The 23,869-nt window shown below is 43.2% G+C and overlaps 1 protein-coding gene across 1 annotated transcript in view; it reads right to left on the reverse strand.

Moving 5' to 3' along the window:
* EXPH5 (exophilin 5) overlaps window positions 1-23,869 on the reverse strand; it is an 84,844-nt gene that overhangs the window by 24,362 nt on the left and 36,613 nt on the right. Inside the window, exon 2 of the mRNA XM_030200275.1 lies at window positions 66-223. Coding sequence (XP_030056135.1) covers window positions 66-223 — 158 coding nt within the window. The remainder of the gene's footprint in view (window positions 1-65; window positions 224-23,869) is intronic.

Consider the following 23,869-nt stretch of genomic DNA (forward strand, 5'->3'; position numbering starts at 1 on the left):
ACCTCACCCCACTCCACCCAGTGTGACGGAGAAAACTAGTTAGCAGTTCTTGCACTCTGACTCACCGTATCGTGTTATCCTCCTCAGTCTATAGGTTAGGGGTTGCCTTAATATGCTGCTCACATCTGGGTCATTTCGAAATTTTTTCCTCTGTATTTCTTCAAACCACTCACCGCTTACTCCATGAAGCCACTTTATGTCCCGTTTTGTACTTTGCAGTTTGCTGGAATGGAAAGAAATGGCAACACATTTTTTTTTTATTTTGGTTTTATAGCTGGCTTAATACCATGTTTGATGGCTTACAATTCACTAGCTAACTCCTTCCTGGACTTTGTAAAGCAAAAAAAACTGCCACTATTAACCAATAGACAATTACAGCTTTAGGATTCCTATATCCATAGCAGGTTGCTGTGATTATTTGTAAGTAGGGAGATATGTGCCAGGCACAGAATTCCAAAAATAACTCTGCCTGATATTCAGGTCCTGGCTGATTAAATAGCACTTAACTGGCTATCCGTGAATATTCAGCAGACAATGCTTAGTGCAGTGGTTCTCAAAACCTGGTCCTAGAGGCACCCCCCCCCCCCCCCCCCCACCCGGCCGGTCAGGTTTTTAGGATATCCACAATGAATATTCATGAGGGAGATTTGGGTGCACTGCCTCCGCTGCATGCAAATCTCTCTCATGAATATTCTTTGTGGATATCCTGAAAACTAGGCTGGCTGGGGTGCCCCCAGGACCAGGTCTGGAAACCACTGGCTTAGTGGATAACCGGCTATATTGCGTGACATAGCCGGTTATCTGCTAAGATTCAATGCATCGCCGGCTAAATCTGGCAGCTGAATTGGGCCGCTGAAATAGCAGGCCTATCTTTGGCCAGTTTCAACTTAACAAGCTAGTGCTGAATATTGATTTGGCTGGTTAAGTTGAAACCAGCCAAAAATAAACCAGATATTCAATGCTGGCCCGGCATTGAACATCTGGGCTCAGTGCTGACCATGGGAGGTAGCCCGGCTAACTCCTGTGGTCTGAATATCAGCCCCCCCCCCCCCTGTATTTTAAACTTTCATCTACTTGTATTTCATGTTTGACTTATTTATATGTATAGTATAAAGGCAATTATGTACACAAGCTCCTAAATTTACATGTCACTGATAGAATAATGTTGATTACCCATGCTAGCGGTGCCAAAAAGAACAAATCACACACAAGTGCTAATTGCTATCATCCTATATAATTGGCACATATGTCTCTTAGTGCATAACTGAGCAGAACAAGGGGGTATCATGGGGTGTTATGCCTACCAAAGGGGCCCTTTTTTTTATGGCGTGCCAAAAACTGGCCTGCGCTGGTGTAGGCTCGTGTTTTGGATGCGTGCAGAACAATTTTTCAGCACACCTGGATTAAAGGCCTTTTTTTCTTTGTGGCTGAAAATGGACTTGCGGCAAAGTTAAAACCAGAACACATCCATTTTCGGCCTGAAACCTTACCACCACCCATTGAACTTGGCAGTAAGGTCTCACGTGCTAATCAGGTGGTAAGCGTCAATGTGTGTACACTGACGCTTAGGACCGGGCAAGCACCATTCGGTAGAAAATATTTTTTATCGCGCGTATTGGACGTGTCAAAAACGGAATTTACCGCCCAGGGCAAGCAGTAGCCGGGCAGTAGTTCCAATTTGAAGCATGTTGAACACACGTAGGTGCCTATGCGGCTTTGTAAAAGGACCCCCAAAGTGCGCAACTTATCGAATACAATCAGTTGTGTGCTGATTATATTCAATACAGGGGCATAACCAGACACCCAATTTTGGGTGGGCCTGGCCCCAAGATGGGTGGGCAGAAGAACTCTGCCCTGTCCCACAAATGATTTGGTCTCTCCCTCTCTCGCCTGCATGGCATATGGTCTCTCAAACATCCCCCCTCCCCTGCATACCTTTTAAATAGCAGATTTTCACCAGTAGTGAGCAGCAACTAATACGCACTGCTCATGCTGGCCCCACAGCCTTCCCTCTGATGCAACTTCATGTTTCCACACAGGTGGGAATACATCAGAGGGAAGGCTGTGGGGCCTGTGCAAACAGTATTTATCAGTCGCTGCTCGCTGCAGGCGAAGATCTGCTATTTACAAGGTATGCAGGAGGGATAGTTGTTGGAGTTTTCAGCTGGTGGGGCTTGAGGATCCCTGCCAGCCACATCATAGGTGTGCTGCTACTGGGTGGGTCTGAGTCCAAAGTGGGTGGGCTTGGGCCCACCCTTGGCTATGCCACTGATTCTACTACTACTACTTATCATTTCTATAGCGCTACAAGGCATACGCAGCGCTGTACACCATACACAAAGACAGTCCCTGCTCAAAGAGCTCACAATCTAGATAAGACAGTACACTTAAGAAAGAACAATTAATGGTAAGGGAATAAAGCGGTGAGGATAAAGGACAGGGCAAGTGAGTTAGGAGTCAAAAGCAGTGGTAAAGAGGTGGATTCCACTTATGTCTGCCTTGAATTGGCATAAGAGATTGTGCCTGCTTACATCACCTTATGCTAGGGTGCCTCAGTAATTAGCGCTAGGCGTGGCATTTTTTTATGGCATTTTGCCATTTATTAAATGCTGAGAAAAATTCTGAGAAAAATTCTTTACCTGTGCCTCAACCAAGTGGCAGAAAATGCAATTGCAGTTAGCTTCAGGTGCTGTTAACTGTGCCACGTTAACAGTTATACACAGTAGCTTACCATGTGTTAACTGTAAGGTGCAATTCCACTTATTCTCTGTCCCGTTCTGGGACTTATCACACATCACACAAGACCTAAAATAAATTTCCAATGACATCAACCAAAGTCTCAATATCATGCATTCCTGGGCGGACGCATTTCGGCTAAAATTCAATGCAGAAAAGACCCAATGCCTAATACTCACCTCACAACACAACAAGAAAGAATTCACCGCCATTAACACACCAACCCTAAACTTTCCTGTCTCAGAAACCCTAAAAATTCTTGGAGTTACCATTGATCGACACCTAACACTAGAGAACCATGCAAAAAATACAACCAAGAAGATATTCCACTCAATGTGGAAATTAAAAAGAATACGACCTTTCTTCCCAAGGAGTGTTTTCCGCAACCTGGTAAAATCAATGGTACTCAGTCATCTAGACTATTGCAACGCACTATATGCCGGCTGCAAAGAACAAATAATCAAGAAACTCCAAACAGCCCAGAACACTGCAGCTAGACATATTTGGCAAACCAAAATTTGAAAGTGCCAAGCCCTTATGAGAAAAATTACACTGGCTCCCACTTAAGAAACGTATCACGTTCAAGGTATGCTCACTAGTTCATAAAATTATCCATGGAGACGCACCAGCTTACATGTCAGACCTGATTGACTTACCACCTAGGAATGCCAAAAGATCATCCCGCACATTCCTTGATCTGCACTTCTCCAGCTGCAAAGGAATGAAATACAAACTAATGCATGCGTCAAACTTCACCTACCTGAGCACGCAGTTATGGAATGCACTGCCGCGCAGCTTGAAATCGATTCACAAAAGAACGAACTTCCGCTCATTACTGAAGACCCATCTTTTTAATAAAGCCTACCACAAAGATCAACCAATGTGAATATGCACAACTCGCCCATCTATATTCAGAATTGTCTCTTAATATCTGCCTGTATACTATTACTTTGTTTTATTATCATCATGCTGACCAAAACCCTGCAATACTAAATGTTTATTTACTAACATTCTTCCACTACTCATAATGTATTGTAAGCCACTTTGAGCCTGCAAAGAGGTGGGATAAGGTGGGATACAAATGCAACAAATAAATAAATAAAATTAACTGTTAACCTATGAATGATTATAATCATGGGACACCTGGATTTATATCTGTGTTAGATATCTGCTGGTGGAAGGGTGCATCGGCTTCTCATGATCCAGAATAAATGGTTCATAGTAATAATGAGTGCTTTTGCACAAACTGTTTCAATATGAGCAAATTTAGACATGCTTGAGAACCAGCACTATACGCAGCTGGGATATACTTACTTAAGCTCATGAATTATGAAAGAAGGAAAAATTAATTGATCAATTTACTTGGCATCTTTCTGTTACCTGGTTTTTCTCATTTTCCTTTTGTTATAAGTATGCATTAAGCCTTTATAAAGAAGGGTCCCTATTGAAGAAAACTGACTTGACATGTGGATTGAAGGTACAGTGACCCAATTCCTTTTTGTGGCGACAGGAGAAAAAATTTGCAGGCAATCTAAATCTTCTGAATCCTTGGAATTACTTCCAGGCTATCTGGTCCCCCCCTCTTCCTGGATCCCATGCCGGGTCTCCTGGGCCCAAAGTAAAGCAGTGGCTGTGGGACAGACATGGAGTGGCAGGAGCAATGCACGTAAGGTTGGCAGCAACTTTCTGAAGCTGTTGAACTTTGGTATAGAGCTTAACTGAGACAACTGAGTATAAACTGTTACAGTAGTCTAAATGAGATAAGATGAGGACCTGAACTAGCAAAGAGAAATCCTCCGCTGTAAGTAGAGAATGGCAGCCACTGTGGGATTAGACTAATCTAGAGCAGCATCAGCGGCCACCCTCAACCCAGAATACCAAAGGTAGCAGCAGTAGTGGCGAGGAAAGCAGAGCTGCTCCTATGGTCTCTGTGGTTGCTACTCCTTCTCTGAGCAGCAGGTTCTTTCTGGGGTATAAAAGCATTCACCATGGGGTGCAGAGGAACTGAACTAGTCATAGAAGCTGACTCTGTGGGTGCTTGAGCACCCCCGCTATTGAGAAAATTCCTTGTATGTGTCCAAGGAAGGGTTATTTCCACTGGGCTTATCATCCCCAATGCTTTTGAAAAGTTGGCTCCCATGGAGTCAGCTCATTTTCTGCCCACTGTGATACTCTCATTGCCAGTGCACTAGCTGACTCCACAACTGGCTCTGTTCCTCTCCGCTCTATGGTGCCTGCTTTTTACCCCAGAAAGAACCTGCTGCTCAGAGCAGGAGTAGCAGCCACAGAGACCATAGGTGAAGCTCTGCTTTCCTTGCCACTACTGCTGCTACCTTCTTTGGTATTCTGGGTTGGGGGAGGGGGGCTGCTGCTGCTGCAGTGACTGCCATACTCTACTTACAGTGGAGCATTTTTCTTTGCTAGTTCAGGTCCTCATCTTATCTCATTTAGTCTACTGTAACAGTTTATACTCCGTTGTCTCAGTTAAACTCTGCACTAGAGAATGACATGGGGATGGGGAACAGCAGTAACCGTGGGGACGAGGACAGAGCCCACGGGGACAAACTATGCCCCCATGTCATTTTCTAGTTGGAAGGGTAGAGGGTGGTGGTGGGAAGGAGGGTTATTATAGCTGCTCATTGTTATTATTGTTTTCTATTTGTAATTTATACACAACAGTTGCACAGCATATTGTTCCTTTTTATACTTTAATAAAAAGATTTCAATATAAAATCATAAGTGTTCAAGGCTTCTGTAGATGAGGACAGAGCCCACGGGGACAGAACCTGCGGGGGCAGGGACGGAGACAGAACCTGTGAGGATGGGGTGGAGATGGGGACAAACTTCATCCCAGTGTCATTCTCTACTATGTACCAAGTTTCAACTGCTTCAGAATGTTGCTGCCAAACTTATCTTTCGCTTGAAGAAATATTAGCATTGATTTATTCACAATGGCTTCCAGTACACTCTAGGATTGAGTTTAAGCTGTGATATGTACAATTTTTGATGGTACCAGTCCAGAATACCTGGTAAGTCTGTTCTTGTTTCTTGGTAATTATAGATCATCTAGATCATTTGAATCTCGACTGGTTTATTTCCCCTCAGTATCTGGGATATGCTATAAATTTTTTTTTGAGAATTCAGTTTCCTATGAAGCCGTTGGAGTTTAGTGTGCATTACCCTGTGAATTGCAAACCCTGTTTTCTTATTAATCTTTCTGGAAATCTTTAAAGACTTATTTGTTCTGTCAATACTATGTTTAATTTTTATATTTTCTTGTTATTTTGTTTAAATTGTGATCCACTTTGAACCTTGGTTTGGGAGTTTCAGAATACAAGTGACATATTACATTAAATTACATTACATTTATGACTCTTGCTGCCATTGGAAGGAGTGGCCTAATGGTTAGTGCAGTGCGTTGCAAGCCTGGGAAACTGGGTTCAATTCCCGTTGCTGCCTGACAGTCGGCAGTGGGTTGAGATCCTGGGGAACCAGGTTCAATTCCCTCTGCAGCTCCGTGTGACCCTGGGCAAGTCACTTAGCCCTCTATCGCTCCAGGTACAATATATAATTTAGATTGTGAGCCCTTTAGGGAAAGTGCAAAGTACCTGTAATAGAAGGGATGACGGAGGAAGGCAGACCCAGAAAAGTGCTGTGGGAGAGAGAGACCTGGTGTCACAGGGCAGTACAAGGGAGAAGGGTGGTGGGAGAAAAGTAAAAGGAAGTCACAGAGTTTCTATAATGTGCTGGTGGGAGGTGACAGGAGCTTGGCTACCAATGGAAACAAAGGGGAAAAGGGGGGGGATCAACTCCTTCCACAAAAATGCAAGCACACCAAACAAGAGGTGGAAGAAAACCAAGTCCAAGTGACCGACTTGGTTTTCTTCCTCCTCTTGTTTGAGGAGCTTGCCTACAACACATATCATCAGTGTAAATAGAAAAATGGTGGCTATTCACTTATTCAATCAATATTTAACATATTTATTCCAATTATTCAATATCACACGAAAATTCAATAAAAATAAATATACCTACAGACACAGCAAACAATACAGAAACGTCAACACAATTCAAGAGAGTGAGTCTTGTATATAATCAAATGCAGAACCAGCCGCAATAGTGTGCAGTTAGACTTGCTCTGGTGTAAATGTGTGCACCCATGAATTTTATGAAATATGCACATATATCCCCAGGCATAACTGTACACATGTAAGCGTGAGTAAGAAAGCTGATTTGTTGTTTCATTCCGTTTACAATTCAAAAATCTTTTACTTGATTTTAAGGCTCTCCGTGAAGAAATTCCTAGATATTTGACTTCTTCAGTCAATCCCTTAAGTGCCATCACATTCTTTGAGATCATTTATTGACGATCCTTGTTCACCCTTCTCCAGCTATTGCATGCCTGGAATTTGCCCGGCAGGCTGCATTTTTCTTTCTGGCACCATCACTATGGAACAGCCTTCCTTTAGCATTACAAGCTGAAACGTCTCTGAAGAGTTTTAAAATATCACTCAAGACACATTTGTTTCAACAGGCCTTTGGGAGTTTAGGTCTGGGGGTTGTAGAATGAGTTGATGACCTGTTCTTTTTTCTGTCTTGTATTTATTCATCTTTCTTCTCTTGTGTGACTGGGATGCTTTCCTATCTGTTACTGTAGGTTCTTTTCTGCCTTTACATTTTATTACTATAAACTAAATAAAATAGTCCAGTAGAATAATAATTCACCAAGGGAAAGAGCATCTTACCTAGTGGAATAGAGTTGGTGTAGAGACACTGGCAGCCCAACACTGGTTCTTTTGCTTAAAAAATATGCAGACTATTCTTGATATGCACGTATGCTATTTACTGTTGGTGTGGTTGTATTATACCTGCGTTTGTTAGCAAAGGCGTGTCTGCAGAAGGACTGTAAGTTTGGAGAGAGAAGTGGTAATTAATCTCTTGTGTCTGTTTCAAGTTACCACACAGCCGCATATAAGAATCTTGTCCAGAACAGGAGGAAGGTGAGACACAGAGCTACGATATGGCTCAGTAAATAAAATCCACCTCTTAGGTATAAATGCTTTTTTTTTTTAATTATTTTTTCCAAAGTGGATTAGGCTCTGCAGAATTAGAGCAGGAAAGGAACATAAGCAGACTACATGGACCTTGTGGTCTTTACCTGCCATCGTATTCTCTATTTCTAATCGTATTTAAAAGATACAAAATAATGTGAAATAGATAGAAATTCCTGATAATCCATCTTTCCCGAGGTAGAATGCCAGCAACACAGCATTTTGGCTGGGTACCAAGAAGTCTAGGAGGTGATCAGCCACTCAGCCCCGCTCCGTTTGTGCCTTATTGGGTGAAAAGCATTACCAGGCGTTCGAGTTACTGCCTAGAAGAGAAAAACATCTGCCGTCTTATATCTTTCAGAAGAGTATTTTTTCCCATCGCCGCTTACTAATTACCACTTTTACAGTGCTAATTTATATATAACACAGGGTTAATATTATATTCTTCTTTAAGACAGTGGCAAGTATCTCCACTTGTCTTAGGGGAAGATTAGAGTTCACTTGTCAGCATAGGAAAGTTAAATTTGAATGCATAGAACAGCATCTTAGAGCGATAGGGGCATGAATAGCACGAAAAATAAAGAATGCGCAGGACCAAAGGTATCGCTAGGCACTGGCCCACAGGGCTCATGCCCCAATTCTATTGGCCAGTGCTTCAAATGCCGCCAACCTCAAGTGGGCCTCTAGGTCCCTACATTATTATAGGGGCAGGTTGGAGGACAACACTGCAAGTCCAACCTGCATCCCTTAAGATGAAAGGGTTCATGGGCTGGCTTCACAGCGCTGCATACTTATGGCACAGACAATAACTATACAAAGAACTTGACTTTAGGTTAGCCACCCATTTATTTATCTGAACTGACTCTGTTCCACGTATATTGTCCCCGTCTATATATATCTCTGCACTTGGTCCCCTTGGATATGTAGTAAGCTGTATTGTAGAAAAGCATTAGTATCATAGCAATGTTATTTGAATGTTCTAATTGTGTGCTTCTTAGATATTCCATCGCTATTATGCATATATCGTATTATATCTCTGTTATATGAATTTCGGTGCTGTTAAATGTGTATATTTTTGATCCTGTTTCATGGTAATCTTATTATTAGATTTCAATGTGCTGTTTTCAAGTTTTCCTCTTTCATTGTATTTATGTTTATACTATTACATTTTTACTATTGTTATGCTGTTAAAAAAAATATGTTTGATGTTAAACTGTAAATATTATATATACTGCCTTGGGTGAATCTCTTCATAAAGGCGATTAATAAATCCAATTAAATAAATAAGCTGCATTTTGGAGGGGGCTCTGCATGAGGAATAAACAGTGGAGAATTGACTGAGGGCCAGATGCACTACACTTAACGAGCAAGTAGTAAACCGTGGCATGCACAAAAGGCTTCTCTGAGCCATTTTCCGATCACGGTAGCAGCTAATGAAAACGGAATGCAGATGAGCAAATTAGTATTATAATGTGTAGAAATCGTATGGTAATGAGATGCACTACGGTTTTCCGATCCCCTTACTGTGGAAAACCTAACGGGAGGTCTGCACCTCTCGTTGGGGCTGCTGTGAGGGAATTGGAAGGGGAAAAAAAAGTGCTCATCAGGGATGTCCTTCTAAAGTGCCTAACATGGCCGTCCTTCACTCACAAAACCAAAAAAGGACGTCCCTGATGAGCACTTGAACGAGCACTTGGACGTTTGCAGCTTTAAGTGCTGCTGCTCTTCCTTTGTGTAACATTTCCATTGTTTACTGCTTTGCATGTTAAAGGCAGGCTTACATCAGGCAATTAGGAAGGACTCTCTGAACAAAAAAAAAAAAACAAAAAAAACGAACGTCCCTATTTTTCTTACCTGCCTAAACTGACCACAACCACAGTTCTCTCAACAGTCCCCTCCAAGGTTGTTTTCAGCTTGCGCCCCCCCCCCCCCCCCCCCACAGGATCGGGACTTGTGAGGACGTCCAAATCCAAACTTTTTGGACGTCCCTCCCTGCAGGTCTCTCTCAGCCAATCACAGCGCGTTTAGCTGTTACCGTTATCAGCTAAACGCGCTGTGATTGGCTGAGAGAGACCTGCAGGGAGGGACGTCCAAAAAGTTTTGATTTGGACGTCCTTGCATGTCCCGATCCTGTGTGTGTGTGTGGGGGGGGGGGGGGGGGGGGGCGCAAGCTGAAAACAACCTTGGAGGGGACTGTTGAGAGAACTGTGGTTGTGATCAGTTCAGGCAGGTAAGAAAAACACGTCCAAGAAGGCCGCCCATCACAAAAGCTGCAGGAAGACGTCCAGCTTGTGTTAGGCACTTGGACGTCCCTGAGGAGCACTTGGATGTTTTTGTTTTGTTCAGAGTCCTTCCTAGTTGCCTGATGTAAGCCTGCCTTTAACATGCAAAGCAGTAAACAATGGAAATGTTACACAAGCGAAGAGCAGCAGCACTTAAATGAACTGGGGCTCTTCTCAGCACTCTTTCTCTTCTGAGGTTTCAGGCTGCTGACAAGTTTCCTGCTGGTCAGGGACGTCCTTATTTTTTGTTGTTGTTTTTTGAGTGAAGGACGTCCTTGGCATGCGCAGAGCAGCCAGCATAACGCTTGGCTGCTCTGCGCATGCTCGACCGGCTGACTGGCTTCTGAGGGAATAGAGAATGGAAGTGAGCTACAACGAGCAGCTCATTTGCATTCTGTTTCATCGATGCATGGCCATTCCCTACCGATTCGCTATGGAATTGGTAAGGGAAGGGGTCTTCCGAGGATCTTAGTGCATCTGGCCCTGAGAGCAAAAGGATCTGTGAGGTAACGCAGTAGCAAAAAACAGGCAGAGTGAATGGGCTCTTGCCAGCTTCACAAAGAAATCCAGATGTAAAAATTACAATGGACTACAAAATATATCCAAACTGATTCATACAACACCTGGTTCTGTGGATTACACCATATTATTAAAGCCCTATACACACAGGGCACTGCTTCCAGCCACACTGCTTAAAGAAAAGATTAAGATCTGTAAATATTTCTCTAACACACTTTCTAGTGTGACTACTCTGGGCAGGCTTATCAAGTGCATGATGAAACCTTCCTCTAAGGTATGTGGTTTCAACCCTTCTAGTGCCACAAGCCAAAGATGCTAAGCTTATGATCTACACAATGGGAATGGGGGAAGCCCTTAGCCTATCCAGCTCTCTAGTGCACCACCCATGGTGCCAGCTGGGGGGGGGGGGGGGGGGGGGGGGGCGTGGCTCTTACACCTTAAAACATAGAAGTATTATCTGACTGACTTGTCAGTGGGATGCCCAATAGCCACAGAATTAAGGGTCAGCAGGACAATGGGCTAGATGCATCAACCAAACGTTAAAAAATCTAAATCGTAAAAGTGCTTAACGAATTTGAAACAACGAAGAATGCACAAAAAAAACAGCTCAGAAATGTTCGGTGAGGTATTGAAAAGTACAATGTATCAAGCATACGTTATCCCCGTCGTTAATTTGCTCCTTAAGCATGCGCAGAGCAGCCACAAAGGTATTAAACCTACGTAGGTTGCTTATGTCAGACTGGGGCGTGCGAGGGGGGGATCCCGACCTGCAAGCCTTTTAGCTGTCTGATCTAGCAGAAGAGTGCAGTTGAAGATAACTCTAAAAAGAACGACCCTCGTAAATCCCCTTTTGTAACAAAAGACCTCTTTGCAGCTTGTTTACAGTACTGTGAAAATTGGCTTTAGGGGATAGAGTGTTAATTTTCAAAGCTGTTGGAGCAGGGGAGAGCCAGGATTTTTAAGCTGCAGGGAGAAGCAGTATGTTTTGTTTTGTAATGATGCAGGGGAAAGCGGAGAGCTACGTGTTTGTATCTCACTTTTCTTTTTAAACATGCTGGCTTGGATTTTTATGGTGCAGGGGGCCTTAACGACAGGTCCGAGCATACGTAAAATTTCTGACGGTAATGATTCGTTGCAATCATCGGTATGGTTAGTGCATTCCGAATTGTCCACATTTCAATGGTAGTTTCTCCTTTGTATTCCGTTTTCATTAGCTGCTTGCTTCGTAGGAAAAAGGCCTTTAATGCATGCAACGGTTAGGAATTTCCTTCGTTAAAGGGTTGTTAGAGGGTCGTTAAGGTTTAGTGCATCTAGCCCAATGTGTGGTCCAGCTGGGAGGAAAAGCAGAGAGAGGGCACCAGAAACTATGCCATTAGCTTTAACTTTTGAAGAAGACTAGCTACTGTTGATATATATATATGCCATTTTCTTTTGTCTGTTGTGGAACTGAAATAAGATCTCGTAATGCGAGTGAAGTATGAAATCAGCAGTCTTACACCATTATGTAACTGGATAGGTTGAAGGATGTTCACAAAGCCCTTAGATTCAGCCCTCCTAGGACTGCCTTCAAATGGCAAACCAGAAGGAAATAAAATATTGTGTGTCTGGATCCTACTCTGCAATCCCATGAAAAAAAATTCAAATTTGCTATCCACACATAGAAGCATGACAGCAGATAAGGGCCAAATGGCCCATCCAATCTGTCCCTCCTCAGTAGCCACTAACTCCTCCTTTTCCTAAGAGATCCCATGTGCCTGTCCCACGCTTTCTTAAATTCTGACACAGTCCTCATCTCCACGACCTCCACCGGGAGGCCCTTCCACGCATCCACCACCCTTTCTGTGAAAGTATTTCTTTAGATTTCTCCCCTAAGCCTATTTCTTCTTAACTTCATCCTATGCCCGCCCTCTCATTACACAGTTTCCCTTCATTTGAAAAAGACTCACCTCCTGTATACTAATGCCACTGAGGTATTTAAACGTATTTAAATGTCTCTCCCACCTGTCTTCCAGCGTATATATGATGAGGTTCATGAGCCTGCTAGTAAGTTTACAGTTACGTTATGTGCAACAGTGATTGTGTGGAATCATGTCTCAGGTAATTGAATGAAGGTTATTGAATGAACTCACAGTTCATTCATGGCAATACTCTGCTTGCTCTCACAGATTATTCTGTTCAGTTCTAGGTATACACTGCCTTGGGTGAATTTCTTCATAAAGGCAATTATATAACTAACTCTCGATAAATATACACATAAATGGGTACAAAGCAGAATCCAAATCCTTCTGGCACTGGTAAACCAGAACTATATTACTAGTGCTTAATTGCTAGTCTGAAGCACCCCTCCTCCCTCAGCTTTCAGGGAGCTGTGTGTTTATGCTGGGAGAAGATTGGTCCACAAAGCAGTTCTTGAACATGGTACCCTCTTGCTTTGGAAACAAATGGAGAATATAATGAAGAAGATCATAATGCCTCTGTATAAATTCATGGTATGATCACACCTTGAGTGCTGTATGCACTACTGGGGACTCCATCTCAGAATAAGAGATATGAGAGAACTGGAATTTTAAGGGGTTTTCGACGTTAGCTTCAGAACTTAGTACAAGAACAGTGCTGGGCAGATTACTACGGTCTGTGCCCTGAGAATGGTAAAGACAGATCAAACTCAGGTATAAAGTATCACATACCATGTAAAATGAGTTTATTTCATTGGGCAGACTGGATGGACCGTACAGGTCTTTTTATCTGCCATCATTTACTATGTACAGATGAGAAAATGCAGCTATTCTGGCTCTCAGGTTAGGGTTCTTCAGCTTGGAAGAAAGACATGTGAGGGGGGATATAATTGAGATTTATTAAATTGCAAGTGGTGTGGAACAGAAGACTGGATGGGCTATTTCAGTCTTTATTTACCACCTTCTTCTGTATTACTATGGTCATTTACCTTTTCAAATAACATTTGGATTATGGAACCATTCTATGAAACTACCTGGTAGAGTTTTTAAAAAATTTTAGTTTTTGTTGTTGTTTGGGTTTTTTTTAGTCAGCCAATGTAGAATGAAGCTGTGAAATATATCATTGACAGATCTAGTCTAGGTTAATAATACAGCTGGGATTATAAAAAGCTTGGACAAGTTTCTGAAAGATAAGTCCAATTAAAAAAAAAAAAACTAATTAGCCACATAGACTTAGAGCTAGAAATGAACCGAGGGGAACTTATCTCCCCACTAGAAGCAGCTCACTACTTCTGATGATCCAGACTGGTCAATGTTGGAGACAAGAAACTGGGCTTAATGGACCACTGGTCTGATCTGGTATGACATTTCTGATGTTCTTGGTTCCTGCTGTATGTGAAGAGACTGTATCCAGTTAAAAGGAGGATGGACAGAACCACTGAGGCAGCTAATGCAGACAGACTGATATTTGGAGACAGTTCAATGACATCAGGATGTGATTTTGTGGGTAAATATCAACATCAAATTTATTTTTATAGACCGCTAAACTCCCCTTTTCAGGGTTCAATGCAGTTTACAGTGGCACATAAAAACAAAGCCAACAGCTTACAGCAGCATACCTTTCTGACTCAGTACAGTTTACAATAAAAAGAACTTGCATAATATTACGATATACTACATCGATACATTTTAATCCTAAACCAACATACATTAAGAGGCCCTTTTATAAGCCGCAGAGGTGCGCCCAATGCATGTCAATTTTGAGTGACCACCTGGCTATCGCATGGCCCTTGTGGTAATTTCATTTTTGACACGTGCCAGAAAATATTTTTATTGTCTGGCATGCGGGCGGTAATCGGGTGGTAACTGGCATTTTATGCACATAGACCATTACTGCCCGGTTATCACATGAGACCTTACCGCTAGGTCAATGGCTGACATTAAGGTCTCAGACCCAAAATGGATGTGCAGCAATTTTCATTTTGCCGTACGTCAGTGGCGTTTCTTGGTTGGCTGCCACCCGGGGTGGATCGTCGCTGCGCATCCCCTTGGGTGCAGCACGCCCCCCCCCCCCCCCCCACGGGTGCAGCACGTCACCCCCCAACCCGGTCCATCAGTGTCCCCTCCCTGGCTTATCACTTCCAAGACCTCCGCCCCCCCCCCCCCCCCCCGGGTGCATTCTTACCTGCTGGAGGTGTGAAGGGAGCAGCCGTGCGGCTGTCAGCTCCGCTGGTTCCCTGCTCCCTCTGCCTCGGAACAGGAAGTAACAGCAGAGGGAGCAGGGAACCAGCAGAGCTGACAGCCGCGCAGGCTGCTCCCCTCCAGCAGCGTTCACCCGGGGCGGACTGCACCCACCGCCGCACCCTAGGTACGCCACTGCCGTACGTCCATTTTTGGCAAGAATTTTAAAAAGGCATTTTTTACAGGTGCGCTGAAAAATGATTCTGTGCGCACCCAAAACAAGCATCTACACTACTGCAGGCCATTTTTCAGCGTGCCTTTGTACAAGGGCCCCTAAAATCTTATTTACCTAACTTGAAAATCTCCAGGGAACAAATAAGTTTATAACTTCTTTCTAAACATTAGATAATTTGTTTCTGTTCTAATTAAAGATGGTAAAGAACTCCATAATGACACCCTCTTGACCAGAAATATAGTATTAGCAATTTTAGAAAAACACATGCTCTTAATGAGAGGAGGGCATAACACTAATTCGTTTCTCAATCTGGATTAAATTCCAAATAAAGAAACGGAAGCCATATTAATCAGTAGTTTTGTCACTTTCTTTGATTATACAACCTTGCTTCACTAAGCCTACAAAATCACCATAGAAAGACCTTAAATAATGACGCTGTATATCCAGAGTTCTTTAAATAATAATAAGATCATAATGCCTCTGTATAATAGTACCATTTAGATATTTTGATTACTGAACACATTACCAAACCCTCAGCCTTGTGCTTAAAATGCTTGGACCACACCTAGAGTATAACACACACCCCTCCCATGTTTTAGTTCTTAAATAAGCTCTTGAAAGGTATTAGTCATGGCTAGCCCAGCAAGACAATCCAGTTCAATTGGTTATCCAGACTCTTGAACACAGCTGACAGTGACTGTGTAAATGGGACACAGGTTCCATTTCTGTATTTTGAGAACAGTAAGCCAGATGTATAGTGTTTTGTTTTCATTAGAACCATATCACTTGCAGCTCAGTTTCTGCACAGTGGCAATAGATTATTCCAGTCAGGCTGTGTTCACCAAATAATCAGACAGCCCATTGTTTGATGTCAGAGCTAAGGACAGCACACATGGAACTGAACAATGCACTCTCCACTGGGCGGTGACAGAGTGACAAACTGATTCTAACTGGGAAATTGGGCACAGAGGACCAATGAGCCACAGAGAAAAAGACATCTCCCAGCACCTTTAAGAGAATAACAACAATGCAGATACCCTAGGTGTAAACGAGAACCTCCTGAAGGATCCTACACGAGTTCCCTAAGTCTGACATCTCTAGAGCACTTTAGAACGTTATCTGAATACTGCGTTCTCTCTTCCATGAGTAAAAGATCAAAAAATAATCTGAAACATGACCATGGCCACATAAATCAGATAATGGATCACACTGCAAACATCTGTAATCTGTGCCCACTGGTGGGCAAATTAGACACAATAAGTCACACTAGCTATCCATGACTTGCACATTTGACTCTGAACACCTAATTTGTGCATAATTTCCACGTGGCTGGTTGAGATTGAATCTATGTTACCATAGCAACCAGCTATCAAGACGCTGGCCACTGTGGTTAAAATTAAACTGGATATTCAGTGTCAGTACCCAGATTGCAAACTGGATAACGTTAGACCAGCCATTTTACTCTAGCCAGCTTGTTATTCGATTAGCAGTCTGAATATGGCCGCTAACTGGATAAATTCCACCCAAGCTCTGCCCATGGACTGCCCTGACACTGTCCAAACAGGACTAGATTCACTATCAGGGGAATTTTCAAAAGAGAAGGGTGCCCATCTTCCGACACAAATCGGGAGATGGGCGTCCTTCTCTCAGGGTTGCCCAAATCGGCATAATCGAAAGCCGATTTTGGGCGTCCTCAACTGCTTTCTGTCATGGAGATGACCAAAGTTCCTAGGGGCGTGTCAGCACCATACCGAAGGCAGGACTGGGGCGTGATTAAGAGATGGGCGTTCTCGGACGATAATGGAAAAAAAAAGGGCACCCCTGACGAGCATTTGGCCGACTTTACTTGGTCCATTTTTTTTCACGACCAAGCCTCAAAAAGGTGCCCGAACTGACCAGATGACCACCTGGAGGGAATTGGGGATGACCTCCCCTGACTCCCCCAGTGGTGACTAACCCCCCTCCCACCCTGAAAAAAACAACTTTAAAAACTTTTCTTGCCAGCCTGAAATGTCACACTCACGTCCATCGCACTGTGTGTCAGCAGAGGCATAGCAAAGGCGTGGACGTCCTTCTTTCAAACATTTTGGATGTCCTGAACTGCTCCCCCCCTCACAGGGACAGCCAAATTTCAAGGGAGTGGAGTGGAGGAGTGGCCTAGTGGTTAGAGAACCACTAGGCCGCTCCTCCACAGTGTTGATAATTGCTTGTTAGTGTGGCCAATTTATCAGCACTGATTGGCTTGTTAAACAACTAATTTGCGCACGCAAGTTTTGTCGCCATCTATAGAATCCTGGGGATAGTGCCAAGGCAGTGAAAGGTCATATTCAGCAACACTATCTGATTAGTGCCACTGAATTATCCCCCCTGCCGCTCTTATCCAGTTAGCAGTGCCTGTTAATCAGATAAATGTCTTTGAACACTGGCCCTATTATAGCTGCTGTAGCAGGTTCACCAATATCAGTGCATGTGATAAACTGCCAGCACAAAGGGTAGCACCACAGGAGTAGAACTTCGTGCCCAAGCATGCAAATATCTTGGAAAGAGCACAGAAACTGCAGCAGATTAGGGTTTAAAAAAAATCTACCAGATTTAAGAATAATGAAAGAATTTAGGGGGTCCCTTTACTAAGCTGTCCTAAGAAAATGGGTTTAGAGTGCCTTTATGTGGGCCTTTTCCATGTGCTATGCCCACTTCTAGCACGGCCATCAAAAAGGTCTTTGTTCTATTCATTTCATTAGTGGCTGTACGCTAATGTTAGTGTGCCGCCATGAAAAAAAAGTTACCATGGGATCACTTACCACCCGCCACCTATTTAGAAGGCGACAAGGGCTCCCCCGTTAACTATGTGCTAACCAATGAGAACATGATAATGTAGATGCCACTAAATATATAGTATTTTGAATATGGACCTGAGGATTTCTAGTCATCTTTTCACGCAAGGATAACAGAATTAAAACTATAGGAGAAGAGAAAGATCCAGGGCTCCCTACCCCCCCTGTTCTCCACCTTGATACGCCCTCTCAAAAGAATAAAAAAAAAATTACCACATGCTTAGCGCACACATGCTAAAACTAACGTGGAACACAGTAGGCTATTGTAGCCGCGTTAAGCATGTGTTAATGTCTAACTCAATTTAATAAAAGGGCCCCTTAGTAAATTAAGAGGCAGATGCACTAAAGCTAAATGAGCCTTTAATGACCCTCCAACGAGGAAAATTTGATCCGTTGCATGCATCAAAGGGCTTTTACCGAGGAAGCCAGCAGCTAACGAAAACGGAATGGAGATGAGCAATTAGTGTGAAAACCCCATTGAAACGACATGCACTAACCTTTTCCGATTGCCTTTACGCAGGAAAAAGGCAGGAAATCTAACGAGAGGTCTGGACCTCTCGTTAGGACAGCTCTGTGCCAGGAAAAATCATTAAGTGAAAAAATAAACAAACTTTGAGCCAATCCCAGTGCATTAGCAGAGCTAAAAGCGCTGTGATTGGTCCAAAGGACGTCAGAAAACACATCATGCTGCAAAAGTAAAAACAAACAAAAAAAAAAGCCACAACACATACACGTGGCTACCCGGTCAGCAAAATCCAAAAACAAAGGATCAGGAGGGGGCAAGGGCGCTCATCAGGAGCGTCCTGTATGGACGGCCTTGCCCCCCCCGCTGCTCCCCACTTTCCGCTGCTCCCCCCCCCCCCGAAAAAGCAAAATGCTAGCTGCCCCGGTCCCCCTCCCTTCCCTTCCTGTTCCTGTGTTCTGCAGAGCTAACTCCGCCTCCCGTCATTCTTCTGCCCCGTGCCCCGCCCCCGCTGCCCCCCCTGAGGTCGACTACGAAAGAATGACGGGAGGCGGAGGAACACAGGAAGGGAAGGGAGGGGGACCAGGGCAGCTAGCATTTTGCTTTTTCGGGGGGGGGGGGCGGCGGAAAGTGGGGAGCAGCGGGGGGGGGGGGGGGGGGAGGGCAAGGCCGTCCATACAGGACGCTCCTGATGAGCGCCCTTGCCCCCTCCCGATCCTTTGTTTTTGGATTTTGCTGACCGGGTAGCCACGTGTATGTGTTGTGGCTTTTTTTTTTGTTTGTTTTTACGTTTGCAGCATGCGCAGAGCAGCCAGCAAAACGCTTGGCTGCTCTGCGCATGATTTAGGGGCCGATTACCGATGTGTATTGTGATTCTTTGATACATTGTACGTTTGAATACCGATCTGAGCATGTGTGACTTTTTTTTTTGGTGCATTCTTAATTTTTTAAAAATCGTTAGGGACTTTAACGATTTTGATTTTTTTACGTTTGGTTGCTGCATCTGCCTCTAAGGGTGATAGACACATCGAACCCTTAAGGGAGTATACTTATGTATGTTAAGTATTTTTTTTTATTTATTGGGATTTATTAACCTCCTTTTATGAAGAGATTCATCCAAGGCGGTGTATAGCAGATACAGTTTAACATAAAACAATTTTGTTAACATAATAGTAAAATGACCAAATATAACCATACATACTATGTATTTCTTTCCATCCTTCTCACTCATGGCCCTATCAATTCAACAAAACTACAAGTCAGCTAATTCATTTATTGGTATTTATATTCTGCCTGTTATAGTCTAAATTAATCTCAGTGGAGAACGTTTTAATGCAGTTTAACAATAAAAACAGTCACTTACTACAATAGATGACCTCCATCTAATCTCTTCCATGCACAAGATCGTAAGAAATGGGGACCTGAAAGGATAAGACCAATTTCTCATGGCCCTACCCTGTACCCACTCATTCAAGCATGATCTCTATTAGCAGAGAAAGGAAAAGTTGTGCCCCACAGTTAAAACACCTGTTATACTAGTACACCTCATCTTTACCCGTAAGCCTACTCTGCTGGATGCCTTGTACACAGCTTGCATGACCCTGAGTCTAGGACAGTGTCAGTGGTGTAGTCCAGCATCTATGAGTAACAGCTCTTAACTGTGAACATAACATAACAGCACCAGGGGAAAAAAAAAAAGGCAGGAGCTTTCAGGAATCCCAGTCAGATGAATCTGCTTTACAGTAGGTTTAACAAGCTGTCCAGCCTGAATTTCCTTCAGCTTGGCAATGGTGTTCATCCTGCTTTCCAATTCAGTCATTACATGAACTAGGATCTGATGTCACCAGTTCTCATTTTTACAAAGTTTAAAAATACTTTTTAATTTTGTAAACCACCTAGAGGGCATCCCTGGTTAAACAGTTACACAGCAGGACCGATGTGCTGTCACCAAACATGATTCCTCTTCAGCTCTATGGGCCGCACTCCTGAAGGAAACAGGAATGAACCCGAGGTATTTCTTAATACTGGGAATATAGTGATTTTCCCTAAGTCATGAGAAAAACAAAGGCGGATCTCAAGCACAGAGTGTGAGGTACTCAGCTTCGAACCTATATTTTAAAGAATATAGAACTCTAACCGTAGGAGGCTGTAATTTTGGAAAAAGTATTTAAACTTATGTAACCCTTTGCAGTTAAATTAATACCTCTATTGAAACAATACTTTCTAATTGCAGGCATTTCAATATTCAGCCATCGTGGTGTGGGTGTTTTCTAAACACTGGTTATGATGTTTAAAAACCTCATATTCAGTTCTGCTATCCGGATAGGAAGCGGTACAGAATATACACGGAGGGTGTTCAGTAGGAATAGATTCTGTTAATGGTGCCCAAATTTGGACGCCAAAAAAAATGAGCGCTGAGCGCTATTCTATGAATGGCACTCTGAGTTGGGCACCGTTTATAGCAGAGCACACAGTGCTGGGATCGGTGCACAAGGATTTACACCAACTAAAATCTGGTGCAAATCCTCACACATAAATTAGGTACCAATTCCTTGAATTCTATAATATTGCGTGCATCTTTAGTGAACGCCCTTGACCCGGTCATGCCCCTTTTTCAGAACACAGCTACCCGATTTTTATTATTCATTTTGGCTTCTGCTCACATCTTTTTCAGTAGTAGCTCAAGGTGAGTTACATTCAGGTAGACTAGGCATTTTAGGAGATACACACAAGATTCATCGAGCCTCCCCATTACTGTTTCAGTTCATTGGCTTCCAGTTGCCTACAGAATAAAATGTAAGATTCTCTTTCTAACTTTTAGGGTTCTCCATGTAGGTCTACCTACTCATGATTTATCTAACACAATTATTCTGAGGGCAATCTAAAAAAATGAAAACGAGAATTCCAGAATCACAGCTTCCTATTCTACGTGATTACTGATCTGTCCTGACACTAATCTTAACAGACAATGTGTGGTTTGTCCCTGTGGAAACACAGAGGTACTCATTAGCTGACAGTTTTCAGGAGGGATATTAACACTCCTATTGCTCCCCATCATAATATTCATTTGTTCAGACAGATAAACTTGTCTTATTTATTTTCTTTACTACTCATCTTGTTCCTGTCTATGTGCGCTAATGTTAGTGTGCCACCATGAAAAAAAAAGTTACCATGGGATCACTTACCCTGGCTACGTAGTAAGATGTCTCATTGTATTGTAGAACAGCATTAGTGTCATATCCATAGGCGCCCGGTATAAGAGGCTTGGACAGGCTAAGCCTCCCCTGCTGTGCTCTGAGAGGTTTAAATTGTTGATTTACCTCCACCCTCACAGCAGGAGCTGCAGTGAAAGCCCTCTAGCCTTGTGTAACCAATTGTAGAAATTGGTTTATGGTTTGTTTACCTTACTGCTGGGAGAGCAGGGGGAGGGGGGTGGTTGGCTGGGTTGCCAGGGAGATATTTAAGGAGGATGACTTCCTGACCTGCACTGAGAACAGATAGCAGCAGAATCAGACAACCAAACAACAAAGGTAGAAAAGATCATTTTATTTTCATTATAATGTTTGGAATATGTCCACTTTGAGAATCAGGTGCTCAACATTAAAAGTTTATATTTATTTACTTATTTATGGCATTTTATCCCACATTAAACATGAATTAGGGTGTTTTGTGGCTCTACTTGAGAATTGTAATGATATGATGCCTTGTTTCATATTGTTGACGGTCTGCATTTTCCGTATGGGTGGTATATTGGTGTATTAGGTTCTGCCCAGTGTAATATTTATGGTACAGTAAGGTTCTGAGTGTGTTTTTGCACAAAGTTGTGCATAGTGTTTTGCAGTTGAGCGATTGTGCTTAGAATATGCTTTGAGCAACCACTTTATTCTTTGACATATGATACATATCTAATATCTAAATTTAATAAAAGGTATTGTGACTTATTTTTATTTATTTATTTTTTTCTGTGTGTTATCAGACAATTATGGATTTAAGCTCCACCCCTGGCCCCATCCCTAACCCCGCCCCCTTTAGCCTCCCCAAACAGTTGGGCTACCGACCGCCTATGGTCATATCATATGCTATTCCAATGTTTTAATGTCTGCTTATTAGTCTGCTGATACCGTATTATATCTATGATCTTTGTATGTTCTTCTAGGTACTGTTTGTATTATATTGACATTTATCATATCTCTATTATTTGACTGTTCTACAGTGCTGTTAAATGTGTATATTTCTGATACTGTTTCATGTTAGTCCTATTACTAGTTTCCCATTCTCCGCTTCCAAGTTTACCTCATTGATTGTATATATTTGGTCATGTTACTATTGTTATTCTGCTAACAAAACTAAGTTTTATGCTAAACTGTACCTGCTGTACACTGCCTTGGGTGAATCCCTTCATAAAAGGCAGTTAATAAATCCAGCTAAATAATAAATAAATAAAATGCTCCAAGCTTGTCCATATAGTTTGAAAACCAAATCTATGTTGGCAGCAGTTCCCAAATCTGTCCTGTGGGAATTCCAAAAGAAACAAACAGGAGACAACCCGCTGCAATATGCAAGCAGACAGTACAAGTGATCCAAGGAAGGACCAGACAGCAAAAGTTCACTCAAATGTAACTTTAATGGAAACGCGACCCAACCTGACCAAGTTTCTGATAACCTTTGTCAGGGGTTGTGCTGATGAAGTATCAGTTCAATTGAGGAGAGGAAGGGACAGCAAACCTTCCATACTACTACAGGGTTGCATTTGAACTGATTCTTCTTCAGCGAAACCCCTAACAAAGGTTATCAGAAACTTGTGGGCAGATGATTGGAAGCCCCGCACTGTTCCAAACAGTGCTCTAAAAATAGCACAGGAACAGCATGGGGCTTTACTGCCCCTATGATCAGAGATAATAGCATGCAAATTTAAGCTGAGTTTCTCCCTTTTATGGTGTAAAAACCCACACAGCTGGGCTGGGCGCTGCCATTTTTGAGGCGACGCCGATGGAAGAGGAGGGAGGCCATCTCCTTCCTCCAACGAAGGTAAGGGATGGGGAAGAAGGCCACCGCTAGACTACCAGGTCGGGGTGGGGTGACTCACGGCCCACTTGGCCACCAGGGCTATTTGAGTGGATACTAGGGGGGGCTGGAGACCCACCAGATCTGGGGGAGGGGGGTGAGTCGGGTCGGGGTTCCTGCTCCTGCAGAGGGGTTGCTGCATTGGGGAGAATGGGGGGCCTGCTAACATGCAAATGCATGCTGGACAGGGCTCACCATTCCTCCCCAAAGGTCTGCAAACCCTAACGCCAGCTCCGAGCTGGTGTAGGGTTTGCCGTGGACAGCGTGCCAATGTTTGGTGCACTGCTCACTGATCATTGGGGAGGAATACATTTACCATGCATTTGCATGCTACTTGCGCCAAGAGCCCTGTTTTGCATGCTAGTTGCATTCAGAGCCCATGAGCGCATTGTTTCATGTGCTCGGGGGCTCTGATCATGGGGTGGTAGCAAATGCAGGCTCTAGTATGGCTGACAGCCTCTAGCTCCTGTGTTTGCTTCTGATCCTCAGTCCATTGGCCAGGTCGGGTCTAGTTTCCATTAAAGTTACATTTGAGTGAACATTTGCTGT

This window comes from Microcaecilia unicolor, chromosome 4 (assembly GCF_901765095.1).
Source record: "Microcaecilia unicolor chromosome 4, aMicUni1.1, whole genome shotgun sequence".
NCBI lineage: Eukaryota > Metazoa > Chordata > Amphibia > Gymnophiona > Siphonopidae > Microcaecilia > Microcaecilia unicolor.